This window comes from Mesocricetus auratus, unplaced genomic scaffold (assembly GCF_017639785.1).
Source record: "Mesocricetus auratus isolate SY011 unplaced genomic scaffold, BCM_Maur_2.0 Super-Scaffold_100025, whole genome shotgun sequence".
Taxonomy (NCBI): domain Eukaryota; kingdom Metazoa; phylum Chordata; class Mammalia; order Rodentia; family Cricetidae; genus Mesocricetus; species Mesocricetus auratus.
In genome coordinates this window covers 27981464-27995286 of record NW_024429206.1, presented here as the reverse complement: position 1 = coordinate 27995286, position 13823 = coordinate 27981464, and the positions used below count along the sequence as shown (strand labels likewise).

General features: G+C 48.3%; 1 protein-coding gene across 2 annotated transcripts; it reads left to right on the top strand.

Annotated features, from left to right (window-relative positions):
- The first annotated feature begins 1040 nt into the window (after window positions 1-1040).
- Zscan21 (zinc finger and SCAN domain containing 21) lies at window positions 1041-13594 on the top strand. Of its 2 annotated transcripts, none has more exons than XM_040731348.1 (4): window positions 1041-1139; window positions 5384-5863; window positions 6613-6802; window positions 12409-13594. In XM_040731348.1, exons 2-4 carry the CDS (start codon window positions 5468-5470, stop codon window positions 13248-13250), a joined length of 1428 nt encoding a protein of 475 aa, XP_040587282.1. In that variant the 5' UTR covers window positions 1041-1139; window positions 5384-5467; the 3' UTR covers window positions 13251-13594. The 2 variants fall into 2 exon arrangements, with proteins under 2 accessions (XP_040587282.1, XP_040587281.1); XM_040731347.1 differs by having other exon boundaries at window positions 1058-1158.
- The last annotated feature ends 229 nt before the right edge of the window (window positions 13595-13823 follow it).

The following is a 13823-nucleotide window of genomic DNA, read 5'->3' as shown; positions in this document are numbered from 1 at the left end:
GCGAGAGAAACTCTCTATATAAGGAGAGTCCCGTTAGGGCGTGGGGTCTTTGCTTTGTGATAGCTTATGCTCCTCCTCTCAGGAGCAATAAAGCTTACTGCAGAAGGATCCTGATCGTGTGCCGCGTCATTCTTGCGGGCGAGATAGAGCGCGGGACACATGACTGTGAGTGTGGTGTGTGCACATTATGCGGTGCATGCACTCGGAGACCAGGCAAGGGTGTCGAGTGTCCTGCTGTGTTGCTCGCCACGTTACTCCCTTGAGACACAGGCCCATGTGTGACCATGATGGCTTTTTATGTGGGCACTGGGGATTCATCCTCTGGTCCTCACATCTGTGAGCAAATGCTCTTCCTCACTAGGCCACTGCCATAGGCCCCTCTCAAGCATTCGAAAGCCCTACCCAGAAGGCTGACAAGTTCAAGGCAAACAGCGTTGAGACCCCATCTCAAAACAAAAACTATGCATTTTGTGTAACACGATTAATAGCAGACCTAGAGACTGGTATGGGGTCTACGCCTCAAGTTGAAGATCAGAGAAGCAAAGCAGCAGGCCACTAGCTCTTGCCTCTGTCTCAGACTAAAATGGCAATCCTGTGTCCGCGAATCCTCAGAGACAATGCTCTCCACTGAATCCGACTGCCGCCCCTCCTCAGTGTGACTGGACACCAATTCTCTCATGAGACCCTTTGTCTCTTCCTTTTACACCTCTCAAATCCTGGGAATAAAGGCATGGAATCCCAAGTGTCAAGATCTCCTTTGTGTGAGCTGTTTCTCTTAGACTGGATCAAATTCCTTGTAGCTCAGTGTCGCCTTGAGCTGGCAGAAACCTGTCTGCCTGTCTCCGGTGTGCGCCACCACTGCACTGCCTACAAAACGAGATGTTTGTCTCAAAAAAGGGAAACAAAGGAAAAGGGGCGGGGAGAGGGAGAGAACAAAAAAAGAAACGGGAAAAAAAAAAGCGGGACTGGACAGACGAAGCCAAGGCCACCACTAGTCCTGGCTTACCCAGGACACCGAGAACGCGATTGCTAGAGGGGCGGCTGCGCCCCCTCCCCGGGGCGGGGCTCTGACTCACTTCCGGCTGCGCGGCGGGTCGGGCTGTGCGGGCGCCAGCCTCCCGCCGCGGTTCTGAGTCACGGTGAGCCTGCGAGTCCCAGGTTAGCCTCGGGCTGGGGAAAGGAGCGTCGGCCGAGAGGCCCAGACAGGGAGGAGGCACGGGTGTAGCAGCCGCGGATCTGGTTCCGGGGGTGGTTTCTGGCGGGGCCGGGCGGCTGTCTGGGGAGGAGCGCCCCGCCCAGCGCCGTCCACCCCAGGGCTCTCAACAAAAACCCTGTCTCCTCCGCTTCCGGAGTCGCTTTTCTGTGAGCCCCCCGCCGGCCTCGGCGCTCGCCGACGGAAGCTGCCGCCTGCCTTCCCTGGCCCTCGCCCGGGGGTTAGCCTCGGTTAGGAACGTTGTGGAAACCCGAGTCCCATTCATCTTGGGGGATGTCCGCTCCAGGCGGGGAAATCGTCCGGCTGGGCATTGTGTGCCCGGAACAGGGGTCTGCTTAAGTTTGGGAAGATTTTTAGAGGGTGGTTTTGGAAGTAGCGTGTAAGAGAGAAAGGTGGTTTACCTGGTGGGCGGCATACTGGGAAATCCTGTGTTGAAAGGGCTGTGGACACTTGAAAGAGCGGCGAGCAGGAAATTAACGGGTAGAGTTTGGCTCGCTCTAAAGGAGACTTGCTTAGCAATTATATCCGCTCCCCAATTATGCGCCTCAGAAATCATTGCCCTGCTTACAAGCTTTTCAGGAATTTGCTCGGTTTGAGACAGGGTCTTGCTGTATAGCCCAGGCTGGCGTGTAGTTGGTGATCCTCCTGTCTCCGCTCTCCCCGGTGCTGTAATTCAGGTGTCAGCTTGGACAGTCTTAAAGGCCTTATCCAGCACTAAGTAGCAGCTGGTGTCCATTTGCCACAATCCATGATACTTTGATTCATGTATACCTAGTCTTGTACAGAATGAATTTGAGGATGATTAAGAGGGTATATAAATTTTGTATAAAGGAGAAAATTGAGAAGTGACCAAAACCCTGCCTTGAATAGACTACATGCTTCTGCTGGTGACTGCAGGAGTTAAAAGCTGTGTGTGAGTGAGTGTGTGTGTGAGTGTGTGAGAATGTGTGTGTGAGTGTGTGTGTGTGTGTGTGTTTGTGTGTACAATTTGCATGAATCAGTACTTCCCTTGCATCGTATGGGCACCAGGATCAAACTCGGTAGCAAGTTACAATCTACTCACCTAGCCTTCTTGCCAGCTTGAGTTAGACCTTTAAAATAGTTTTGGGTTTGGGGAGGCTTTTGGGGGGGCAGTTGGCTTTTGGTTTTGTTGTTTTGTTTTTCGAGACAGGGTTTCTCTGTGTAGCCCTGGCTGTCCTGGAACTGGCTCTGAGACTCACAGAGATCTACCTGCCTCTGCCTTCCGGGTGCTGGGTTTAAAGATGTACACCACTATGCCTGGTCCCCTCATGCCTTTTGATTTTGTGAACATTTAAGAAATTTTCAGAAACCAAGATCTGGAGGGCGTCTCCAAATGCATGCTCAGCGTAACCAAATGCGAAATTACCGGCTTTCTTTGTGGGGAGGGGCGAAATGCCAACATAGTTTGTTAGCAGATTTTTTTTAACCTTGCAAAACAAACAAACAAAACTCACAAATTTCCAGTCAGGTGGAAGCTTTACTTTCTCTCGCTCTTATCCCATCTCCCACGGTTTTTTTCTTTCCACATCCTTTTTGTTTCGTTGTTCGTTTGTTTTTGAGAGAGGGCGTTGCTTTATATACAACTTTTTCACAGGCTGCCCACATGGCCTGCGACTCACTATGCAGCTAAGGTTCTGGATTTGACCTTCCTCAGAGTGCAGGAATTGCAGGCACGCTCTCCTCCCTCACAACCATAAAAATTTACTAAATATGCAGAGTCCAGGAGTGAAAGGCTGAAGGCAAGGCACATTCAATCATCAGGTATCAGGTGTTCAGTTAGAGTATTAGCTGGGAGATACCAAATGTCCAGAAGTTAAAAGAAAAATATTTTTAAGCATTTTTTGTTTTCATCACTTATTTTGGTTGAATTTTTCCTCTCAATTTCTTTTCAGCAATGCATATTTATCAGGCTAAGTAACTATAAGCATATGTAATGTTGGGCTTGGTGACACAATTTTAATCCCAGCACTCAGAAGCAGAGGCAGGCCAATCCCTTGTGAGTTCCAGGTCAGCCGAGGATGTACATCAACACCCAGTCTCAAAAATAACAGCACAACACATTCGTTTTGTCTTTCCACCCATTATTCTGTTAAAATCTAATAGCAGGGCCACAGAAGAGAGGTTAGCCCGTAAAGGTTCTGGTCCCCAAGCCGGATGGCCTGAGATTGGTCCCTGGAACCCACATGATGGAAGAAGAGAGCTGAGCCTTGCAAGTCAGCCTGACCTCTGACCTCTGTACATGCTGTACATGCAATTACCCTTCCCTGACACAGACACAGTTGATCAATTACAAATGGGAAGAGACTGGAGAAATGACTCAGGAGTTAAGAACATGTGCTGAAGCCTTTAATCCCAGCACTCGGGAGGCAGAGGCAGGCGGATTTCTGTGAGTTGGAGGCCAGCCTGGTCTACAGAGTGAGTTCCAGGACAGCCTCCAAAGCTACACAGAGAAACCCTGTCTCAAAAAAACAAAAAAAAGAATATGTATTGCTCTTGGTGGAAGACCCTAATATGTTTCCCAGTTCACAAATGTCTGTAGCTCTAGGAATTCTTACTACTGTGAATGAGGTACAGCCCTCATTCACACGTGCTCGAGCACACACACATTGACACACAATTTTAAAATCTTTTTTTTTTAATACAAACCTGAATATAGAACTTGGGAAGTGGCTTAGTCAGTGCAGTGCCTTCTCTGCAATCATGAGGCCCTGAGCACCCAGATATGTCTGCTTGTGCCTGAAGTCTCAGTACTAGAAGGGCAGAGACAGGTGGATCCCCGGGCCCACTGGCCAGCTAGCAGACTTTGCTGGCCGGTGAGCTCCTGGTTCAGTGAGAGACCCTGTCTCATAATAAATAAGGTGAACAGTGACAGAGGAATGTCTGGCATTGACCTGTGACCTACACACAACACACAGGAAAGTTCATCTGCACACTTGTACACACCCCCCAAAAAATTGAATATGTTCTCCTTAAAATAAGACACACAAAATTCAAATTGCATCCTAATTAGATTTCCATTATGTTTGTCTTTACATTTTTGTTTGTTTATTTAGTTGGTGGTAGGGGTGGAACCCAATGCTTTGGGTCCACAAGGCAGATATCCTACTCCTGAGCTGTCTTCCAGCCCCTATACCCCATCTTTTTTTTAACAAGCTAGTTAATCCAGCCTCGGACGTAACATGCTCATGCTACCAAACACAGGCATTTGACTAGTCTACCTTTCTTTTTAGTTTCTAGTTTGTTTGTTTGTTTTTGAGACAGGGTTTCCTGGAACTCACTCTATAGACCAGGCTGGCCTCAAACTCACAGAGATCCACCTGCCTCTGCCTCCCGAGTGCTAGGATTAAAGGCGTGCGCCACCGCCCGGCCCATGCCAGTTCTTCTAAGAGGAGTGCTTACTTAGGGTTCCTTACAGTTTCAGAGGTTGAGTCCATTCAGGCGGGCACTGGAACAGTAGCTGGCAGCTACACCCTAATCTCTAGGCAGAGACAGACACTGAACCTATTATGGCTTTTTGAAACCTCAGAGCCCACCCCCAGTGACACACTTCCTCCAACAAGGCCACACCTCCTAATCCTTCTAATCCTTTCAGATAGTACAATCTCTGGTGACTAAGCTTTCAAATATATGAACCTGTAGGGGCCATTCTTATTCAAACAACCACAGTGTATATAAGTATTTCAATCATACTTAGTCCTTAGTTCTTGTTTTTATTTTTGTCCCCTTCATACTCCTTTTATCCCTTCCATATTCCTTCGACTTTTACATCGTCTGCTCCTGCCCTTCAGATTCTGTGTGGGAGAGAAAGCATGCCCGACTTATTTTGGTTAGTCCGGCTTATCTTCTTCATCATGGTGATTTCCACTTCCATCCGTTCTCCTGCAAACATTTCTGAACAGTGCTTTTTTAAAATATGTGTGTGTGGGGTCAGAGGACAACTTGCAAAAGTTGGTTCTTTCCTGGCACCATGTGGGTCACAAGGGTCAAACCTGGGTGGTCAGGCCTACCAGCAAGCCCTTAATCAGCTGGGCCATCCCACCAGCTCTGAGCAGTACTTTTTTTTTTGTGGTAGTTGTCTGGTGGCCCTGTGATAGAGACCAGAAAAACATTTTTCTCTTTTGACAATTTTATGGCAACTATGTTTTTTAGGTTTGAAGTGTGACCCTTAAGAAACAGAAACCCAAAGGCTCCGGGTCTGCTCCCCAAGGCCCTGCTGTGTCTGGAATCTGTGTGATGACCAAGGTGGTAGGCATGGCCACAGTTCTGGGCCCCAGGCCACCTCAGGAGCCAGTGGGGCCTTCGACCATTAATGCTGAAGAGGATGAAGCGAAAGACAGCTGCCGCCCTAGCCTGGAGATATCCCGTCAGCGCTTCAGGCAGTTTGGGTACCATGACACTCCTGGGCCCCGAGAGGCACTGAGCCAGCTGCGGGTGCTCTGCTGTGAGTGGCTGCAGCCCGAGATCCACACCAAGGAGCAGATTCTAGAGCTGCTGGTCCTGGAGCAGTTCCTGACCATCCTGCCCCGAGAGCTGCAGGCCTGGGTGCAGCAGCACTGCCCCGAGAACGCAGAGGAGGCCGTGACTCTCCTGGAAGACCTGGAGCAAGAGTTGGATGAGCCGGGGCTGCAGGTGGGCGGGAAGCCATCAGATGCTAGGAGACGGGACACCCTTGGCAGCAATCGGGGCTTGTCCGTCTGTGGTGTGTGCTGTGCAACTTTTCCCGGGGAGTAGCAACACACAGATAGGGAATCCATGGCAAACCCAAGTACAGACACCGCCAAAGCCCAACGTTTTATTGAGGCTGCTTTACCATGCTTTGGGTGAGGGGTTATTTACAGGAGCAGAAATGACTCTGAGACAGCTGCATCACCAGAGCCCAGCATGCGTGACAGCTCTCAAAGCTGGGAACCTGGAGCACACTGCACAGCCTGCGGGCAGCTCAGAAGGTTGGAGAGTGCCCTTTCCAGGCAGGTCAGCTGGTCTGAGAGTCTTCTTTACAGCTTGGCTTTGCCGGGTTTCCTTTACAGCTCTGCCCACTAATCTAAGAGGGACTCTCGGCTTTTATTGCTTACTCTGGCAGGGAGGGGCCTAGTGCATCTGGTCAGTTTCAGGGACTTCCTGAAGCTAGTTTATGTTGCTTCCCTTCCTATAGGATGGAAAGCAGAAATTGTTACACAGCACAATCCAGTAAGATTATTAACCAGCTGGGCTCTTGTGGGGAGCTGGATCATGTTTGCTCCTATGGTCTGCTCTCCTCTGAAGTACCTCTGGGAGCCAAGTGGGATGGCTGTTTTCCCTTTCCTTCTGAAGGCCTGCCTGGCTCACTTGCGGCTTCTCTCTGAGTCAGCTGTGCATACCCCGTGTCTCGCTGTCTCTAGGTCTCATCTGCAGATGGACAGAAGCAGGCTCGGGAGAAGATGCCAACTGCAGAGACTACAGCGGAGTCCTTAAGCAGCTCCCAGGCTCAGTCCGTGGACGCCAGCCCCAAGTATGAGTTTTGGGGGCCCCTGTACATCCAAGAGACTGGTGAGGAGGAGGTTTTCACTCAGGATCCAAGAAAACGTCAAGGTAAGGTCTCATCTCCTTGTCCAGAGAAATCATAACTCCAGGTAAGGGGTGACCTGACGACTGGGCGGAAGTCACACACTTCTTTCTCCCAACCCTGAGTGCCTCACACAGGCACCCAGCACTAGGGCAGGCCTGCAGAGGCGGAGCAGAGTGAGCTGCTTTAAACAGCAGTGAGACTGGTTGGGAGACATGGACAGGCTGGCTGAGGGAGCCAACATAGTGCCAAACTAGACAGCAGTGAAAAGGGATTGCTGCCTGAGAGTCTGGAGGGTCAAGAAGGGAGACCTGTTATTACCAGAGCCCCACAAGAGCTGAGTCTTGGTAGCGAAGGAAGGAGTTACACGCTAGGAGCTATGACTCCAGATCCTGCCGTTGGGTAAAGAGAAAATAGACTAGATACCTCATTTTCTCAGTTCCTGCCCTCACATCTTCTGGTGTACCAATTGGCAGACGCAACCGCAGCCAACAATGTGGAAAGTCTTTAGGCCTAAGGGTCAGTTTCCTGAGATACAGAGCAAGACAGACTGGGTCCGGAAAAGCCCAAAAACCCTGGGTTCCATCCCCAACACACGAATTCAAGGTCCTCCTTAGCTACATGGTGAGTTCAAGACCAGTCAGGGTTTTATGAGATCTTGTCTAAAAACAAAGAATATTAGGGTAACTAACTATTCTCTCACTCAAATCTCCAAAAGTCATGATTTACATAATAGCCTTATTTTTCTACTGGTGGTTCCTGTTCTTATATACTTTCATTTACCTGGTATAATAAAGTTTTCAAAGATTAATCAGATTTACATGTTGATAGCAGATTGTTCCAAATCTTGTATTTATCATTTTTCATAGGTATGGTATGTTCATGAGCTCATGGCCCTGAGAAAATGCCTGAATTACTATGTTGTAGACATTTGAAATCCCCTCTTGGGACAGGCAGTGGTGGCGCTCGCCTTTAATCCCAGCACTCTGGAGGCAGAGGCAGGTGGATATCTGTGAGTTCGAGGCCAGCCTGGTCTACAGAGTGAGTTCCAAGACAGCCAGGACTGGTACACAGAGAAACCCTGTCTCAAAAAAACAAACAAACAAACAAACAAACAAGGAAGGAAGGAAAGAAAGAAGGAAAGAAAGAAGAAATCCCTTCTTGGAAACAAAATTCTGAGTGCTGTTGAAACTGTATTCTGTACCAGGCATAGTGGCACACATCTTTAGTCCCAGTACTGGGGAAGCAGAGGCAGGTGGGATTTCTGTGAGTTCAAGGCCAACCTGGTCCAGTGCTATGTAGAGAGATCCTGTCAAAAAACAAAACACCAACAGCAACAAAAACTTGTTTAGGGCTGGAGAGAGGGCTCAGCAGAGGCTGCTCTTACAGAGGGGCAGTGCAGGTCTTACACCACATGGAGTGGCTTACAACAGCCTGTGACTCTAGTTCCTAAGGTTCCAACAGCCCCAGCTGGTCTGCAGGCACATAAACAAAATAGTTTGAAAAACGTACATCATAAAGCCGGGCAGTGGGGGCACACACCTTTAATCCCAGCACTAAGTTCTGAATGCTTGACTGAAGGTGCACCGCCACTCCTGGCTGAAAAATCTTTTGAAAGCTACATTCTAGGGGGCTGGAAAGGGGGCAAAACATGTGTGTACATAAAGTAAGTAAATCTAAAAAACCGAACAACAAAACATTCTATAGCCTGGTATGGTGTCACACAACCTGTAGTCCCAGCACTAGAAAAGACTGACATGGAAGAGTTCAAGGCCAGCCAGGCTCTATATCGACACTCAAATTGCTTTTGCTTTTCCAGACAGGGTTTCTCTGTGTAGCTTTGGAGGCTGTCTTGGAACTCACTCTGTAGACCAGCCTGGCCTCGAACTCACAGAGATCTGCCTGCCTCTGCCTCCCGAGTGCTAGGACTAAAGTCGTGCACCACCAACGCCCTGCCAACACTCTGATTCAAGAAACAACAAAGTTGTATTCTCTGGGAAAAGTAAAAATTAAACTTTTATTTTATTTTTAAGTTTTTCATTGTTAAGAGTTGTTTATAGTCTTCCTACCTGGGAGCTTCCCTGGGCTGCAAGAGTAATTATGTGAAGAAAACCAAAAATACAACTGCTCACATTTGGAAGTCTGAAGCAGGAGAATTTCTGTGAGTTTAAGCCAGGAGTGTCGGTACACCTTCAGTCCAGCATTCAGAACTTAGTGCTGGGATTAACGGTGTTGTGAGGGATCCACCAGAAAAGACCTCTCAGACATGGCTCAAACCAAGACAGGCAGCATCAGCCAACACCGACTACACTGGCTGAGGTTAGAGTTTCTCTAGACCACCAACCAGCTCCCAAATAAAGACATGGAGACTTATTACTATGAATGCTCAGCCTTAGCTTCTGCTTGTCCTTCTAGCTCTTAAACCGTCGTTTAAACTGTTTTTATTCATTAGGTTTTGCCTGCAGGCTCTTTTCCTTCCTTTCATTCTGTATGCCCCACTTTCCTGCCTCCTCAGTATCTGGCTGGCTGGTCCCTGGTGTCTCCCTGATGTCTTTTCTTTTTTCCTTTGAGCCTAAATTCCTCCTCCTTGCTCTTCCTATCTGGAAGCCCTGCCTTTACCTCCTTCCTCATTGTTGGCCATTCAGCTTCTTATTAGACCAGTCAGGTGCAGGCAAGGTAAAGCAGCAACACATTTTTTCATAGTTAAACGAATATTCCATAACCATTGGGTTTTCAGAGTATAGTCCCTAGCCCTTCTCTGGGTAAGCTTTTAAGCATAAAAACCACATCCTGGATTGATACACCTCACTTAGCAAGAATGTTAGCCAGAAATCAAAAAGCAAGGTTAGTGCATTTAGGAACTTTCTCCAAACTATGAACTTTGATGGATTAAGACTTTGTTCCTGTTTCAGCAGGTGTTGCTGCCTGTGTTGGGTTCCAAGGCTGAGCAGTACTTTCGTCATGGCATAGGTGTGCTAAGAGCTGGGGCCTGTTGCATACCTACTGTGTGCCAGGAGAATACAGAGCAAGGCCCTGTCCCCCAAAGAAGGGAGACCGTCCCCCTTGCAGAGAGAAGTGTCCCCACGAGCCCAGTTTAGAATGTGGCCTGCCTCAGTCTGCTCTCTTCCTTCTCTTTCTGCCCTGCGCCACTCGGTCCTTCTGCCCCTCCTCCTCGCTTCGGATTCTGAGACCCTGACCCTTTGAAACTTGATTCAGCCTGGGATAGCAAACTCCCAACTCAGACTCTGCTCTGAGCGGCACCACACAAAAGAGCACAGAATACAGGGAGTTGATAGGCATGTACTCCTGATCGCACCGTGGACTGTTGTCAATAGATTTTGTACCCAGTGTACTTTTTCACATTTGTAAATAGAATTAGGACTGGAGATAAGGCTCAGTAGATAAGAGCACATGCTGCGGTTACAGAGGACCGAAGTTTAAGTCCAGCACCCACATAAGGCTGTGTGTGACTCCCGCTTCAAGAGACCTGATGGCCTCTTCTGCCCCCTGCAGGCATCTACAAGCATGTGGCAGACACACAGTTACACACAAATAAATCTTTTAAAAACAGGATAGCCAGGCGTTGGTGGCGCACGCCTTTAATCCCAGCACTTGGGAGGCAGAGGCAGGCGGATCTCTGTGAGTTCGAGGCCAGCCTGGTCTACAAAGTGAGTTCCAGGACAGCCTCCAAAGCCACAGAGAAACCCTGTCTCGAAAAACCAAAAAATAAAAAAATAAAAACAGGATAATTGGGATCAGGTGGCGGTGGCGCACGCCTTTAGTCCCAGCACTTGAGAGGCAGATCTCTATGAGTTCCAGGCCAGCCTAGTCTGCAAAGCTAGTTCCAGGACACAGACAAACCCTGTCTTGAAAACCAAAAAAAAAAAAAAAAAAAAAAAAAAATTGGGACGGGAGAGATGGAGAGATAGTCAAGAACACTTTGTTCTTTTGCAGAGGACCCATATTCAGTTCCCCGCACCCATGTGGCAGGTTAAAACAGTCCAGAACTATAGTTCTGGGAACTTTTCTGGAATCCATGAGTACCAGGCACACACACTTAACATATGTGCAAGCAAAATGCCCATACAAACACCATTCATTCATTTTTGGTTAGAAAAGAACGCTGATTGGTGGTGGTAGCCTTCAACTTAGGAGGCAGAGGCAAGAGGATATGAGTTCGCGGCCAGCCTGGTCTACAGAATGAGTTCTAGGGCAGCCAAGGCCACACAAAGAAACCTTGTATGGGGGAGTGAGGAAGGGAGTACTGGCCTCAACGTATTATGTAAATGGATGGTGACCTTGAACTCCTGGTCCTGCTTCCAGTTCCTCCCAGGGTTGGGATTTAAGCTATGTACCACACACAGCTTCATGCCTAGAGATTCTCAGTCAGCATGTCACAGAGACTTGGGCCAATTTTACTGTAGCTGTGTTCATAATACTCAAAATATGAGGGGCTGGAGAGATGGCTCAGAGGTTAGGAGCACAGACTGCTCTTCCAGAGGTCCTGAGTTCAATTCCCAGCAACCACATGGTGGCTCACAACCATCTGTAATGAGATCTGGCACCCTCTTCTGGCGTACAGACATAAATGGAGGCAGAATGTTATATTCATAATAAATAAATAAATCTTTAAAAAAATACTCAAAATATGAAACCAGCCTGTGTATCAGTGGATAAATGTGCATATGTACATTTCTTTATATATACAACGGAATTATATTCAACTGTAAAAACTTAGGAGTAAAATTATGTGACAGTTGGAAGAAAAAATAGGATAAATTGAATCCTTACATACGTGCCCCTTTGCATAGTTACTTGTCAGTTCTACACAAAGTAGAAGGCTGAAAGGAAGTATTCCAGAGCTACAAATGGGCAGTTTTTATTGTTTGGGTCTGGAATTTTTCTCTTTGGTTGGTTTTGGCTTGATTGTAATTGTGTTGTTTGTTTTTGTTGTTTGTTTTGGTCTCTGTAATCCTAACTGGCCTGGAGCTCATTATGTATACTAGGCTGCCTCAAAAGACAGAGCTCCCTTCCTCTCGTTCCCAAGTGCAAGGCTTAAAGACATACACCACCACGCTTGACCCAAGCTCAGGCTTAGTGCCCAGTTGGGGAAACGGCTTTTAAGTACTCCTAAGGGAGAGCAGTTGGCACTATTCTCAAAGAAGCTGAGTACTCCTGGCAAGGTGTGCTGGACTGGAAGGCTGAGCCCATGGCACTGAAACCTGGTATCTACCCTGGTAGAACTTGAACTCCTTTCTCCCAAGACAGAAATCACTCACAAACATTGGCTGTGAGTATGTTGCAGAAGCAAATGTGAACTCACAGACAAAATAGGTCAGTGTATTCTAGACTGCTTCAGAGCATACAGAGGGAGGACGTGGGAACAGTCTTTCTGGATGATAAGATTTGTAAAATGATCATGCAGTAGGTGTTAGGGGTAGCTCGCTTCTGTCAACACACAGGAGCCACTGTAAACTAGATGCCACAGTAACTCTGTATCCCTGTTAGGGCTGTTTCACACATGCGTCATCCTTTCAAACCCACCTACCTCCCTGGTGACCCTGCTTCCCAGGTGTGAGCTGCCTCCTCGCAGTAGGGACAACTGATGCGTCCTTAACCTGCCTGCTTTCAGGTTTGAAATCGAATCCTCAGGAGGACTCAGCGGATGAGCAGAGAAGTTCTGAAGAGGAGTCTCACGCAGATGGACTGGAAAGGGACATCATCCCTGTGATTGCTGCCAACAAGTACAGCAGGTCCAGGTCGCAGAAGCAGTGGGCCAGCAATCTGGCCAGGGGGAGGGGAGCAAAGGCTTCTCTGCAAGACACAGGTTCCAGGAGAGGGGCAGAGCCGGTGTCTAAGGCTGCCCCAGGAGAGAAACGTTACATATGTGCAGAGTGTGGGAAGGCCTTTAGCAATAGCTCAAACCTCACTAAGCACCGGAGAACACACACTGGGGAGAAGCCATATGTGTGCACCAAGTGTGGGAAGGCTTTCAGCCACAGCTCCAACCTCACCCTTCATTACAGAACACACTTGGTGGACCGGCCCTATGACTGTAAGTGTGGGAAAGCCTTCGGGCAGAGCTCAGACCTCCTTAAACATCAAAGGATGCACACGGAAGAGGCGCCCTATCAGTGTAAAGACTGTGGGAAAGCCTTCAGTGGGAAGGGCAGCCTCATTCGACACTACCGCATCCACACGGGGGAGAAGCCCTATCAGTGTAACGAATGTGGAAAGAGCTTTAGTCAGCACGCAGGCCTCAGCTCCCATCAACGCCTGCACACAGGGGAGAAGCCCTATAAGTGTGAGGAGTGTGGCAAAGCCTTCAACCATAGTTCAAATTTTAATAAGCATCACAGAATCCATACTGGCGAGAAACCCTACTGGTGTAACCACTGTGGGAAAACCTTCTGTAGCAAGTCGAATCTTTCCAAACATCAGCGAGTCCACACTGGGGAGGGGGAAGCGCTGTAACTGGTCACCCTCTTCTGTCGTCGTCATCCTTGTTGTGAACATTAGAATGTGAATGCTAGAAAGCAGCTCTGTATTCCGTGGTGTTTGGTGGTAGATTTTGCGCTAGTCATCAAGGGATGCCGTGGAGGGAGAACTCCACAGTGACACAGCAGGCAAGAGGTCCCCTCACTCCAGGCCTAGTGAACGAAGCTGACATTGCCTTCTGCGTAGTTAAACTGATGTATGTCCAGTATAGTTAAGAAAGAAATATTAAAATTGTCTGTTTTAACATATACCCCACAGTGTAGTTTGTAAAGAGTTGAGCCACGTTGAACCGTCTGTTTCTGAATAAACGTATAGCATCATGTAATGCCTCAGGACTGTTATTGTGATAAATGATGTTGACATAGAACATGTTTTTTTTTGCAGTTTTTGGGTGGATGGATGTATGAGTGTGTGCATGCCCTAGCCATGTGGTGGCCAGAGGACAGCCTGAATGAATTATTCTCCCCTTCCATCCAGCATAAGGGTTCCCAGGATCAAACTCAGGTTTCCCACCTGGTGGCACGCTCCTCACCCACTGAGCTCATCGCT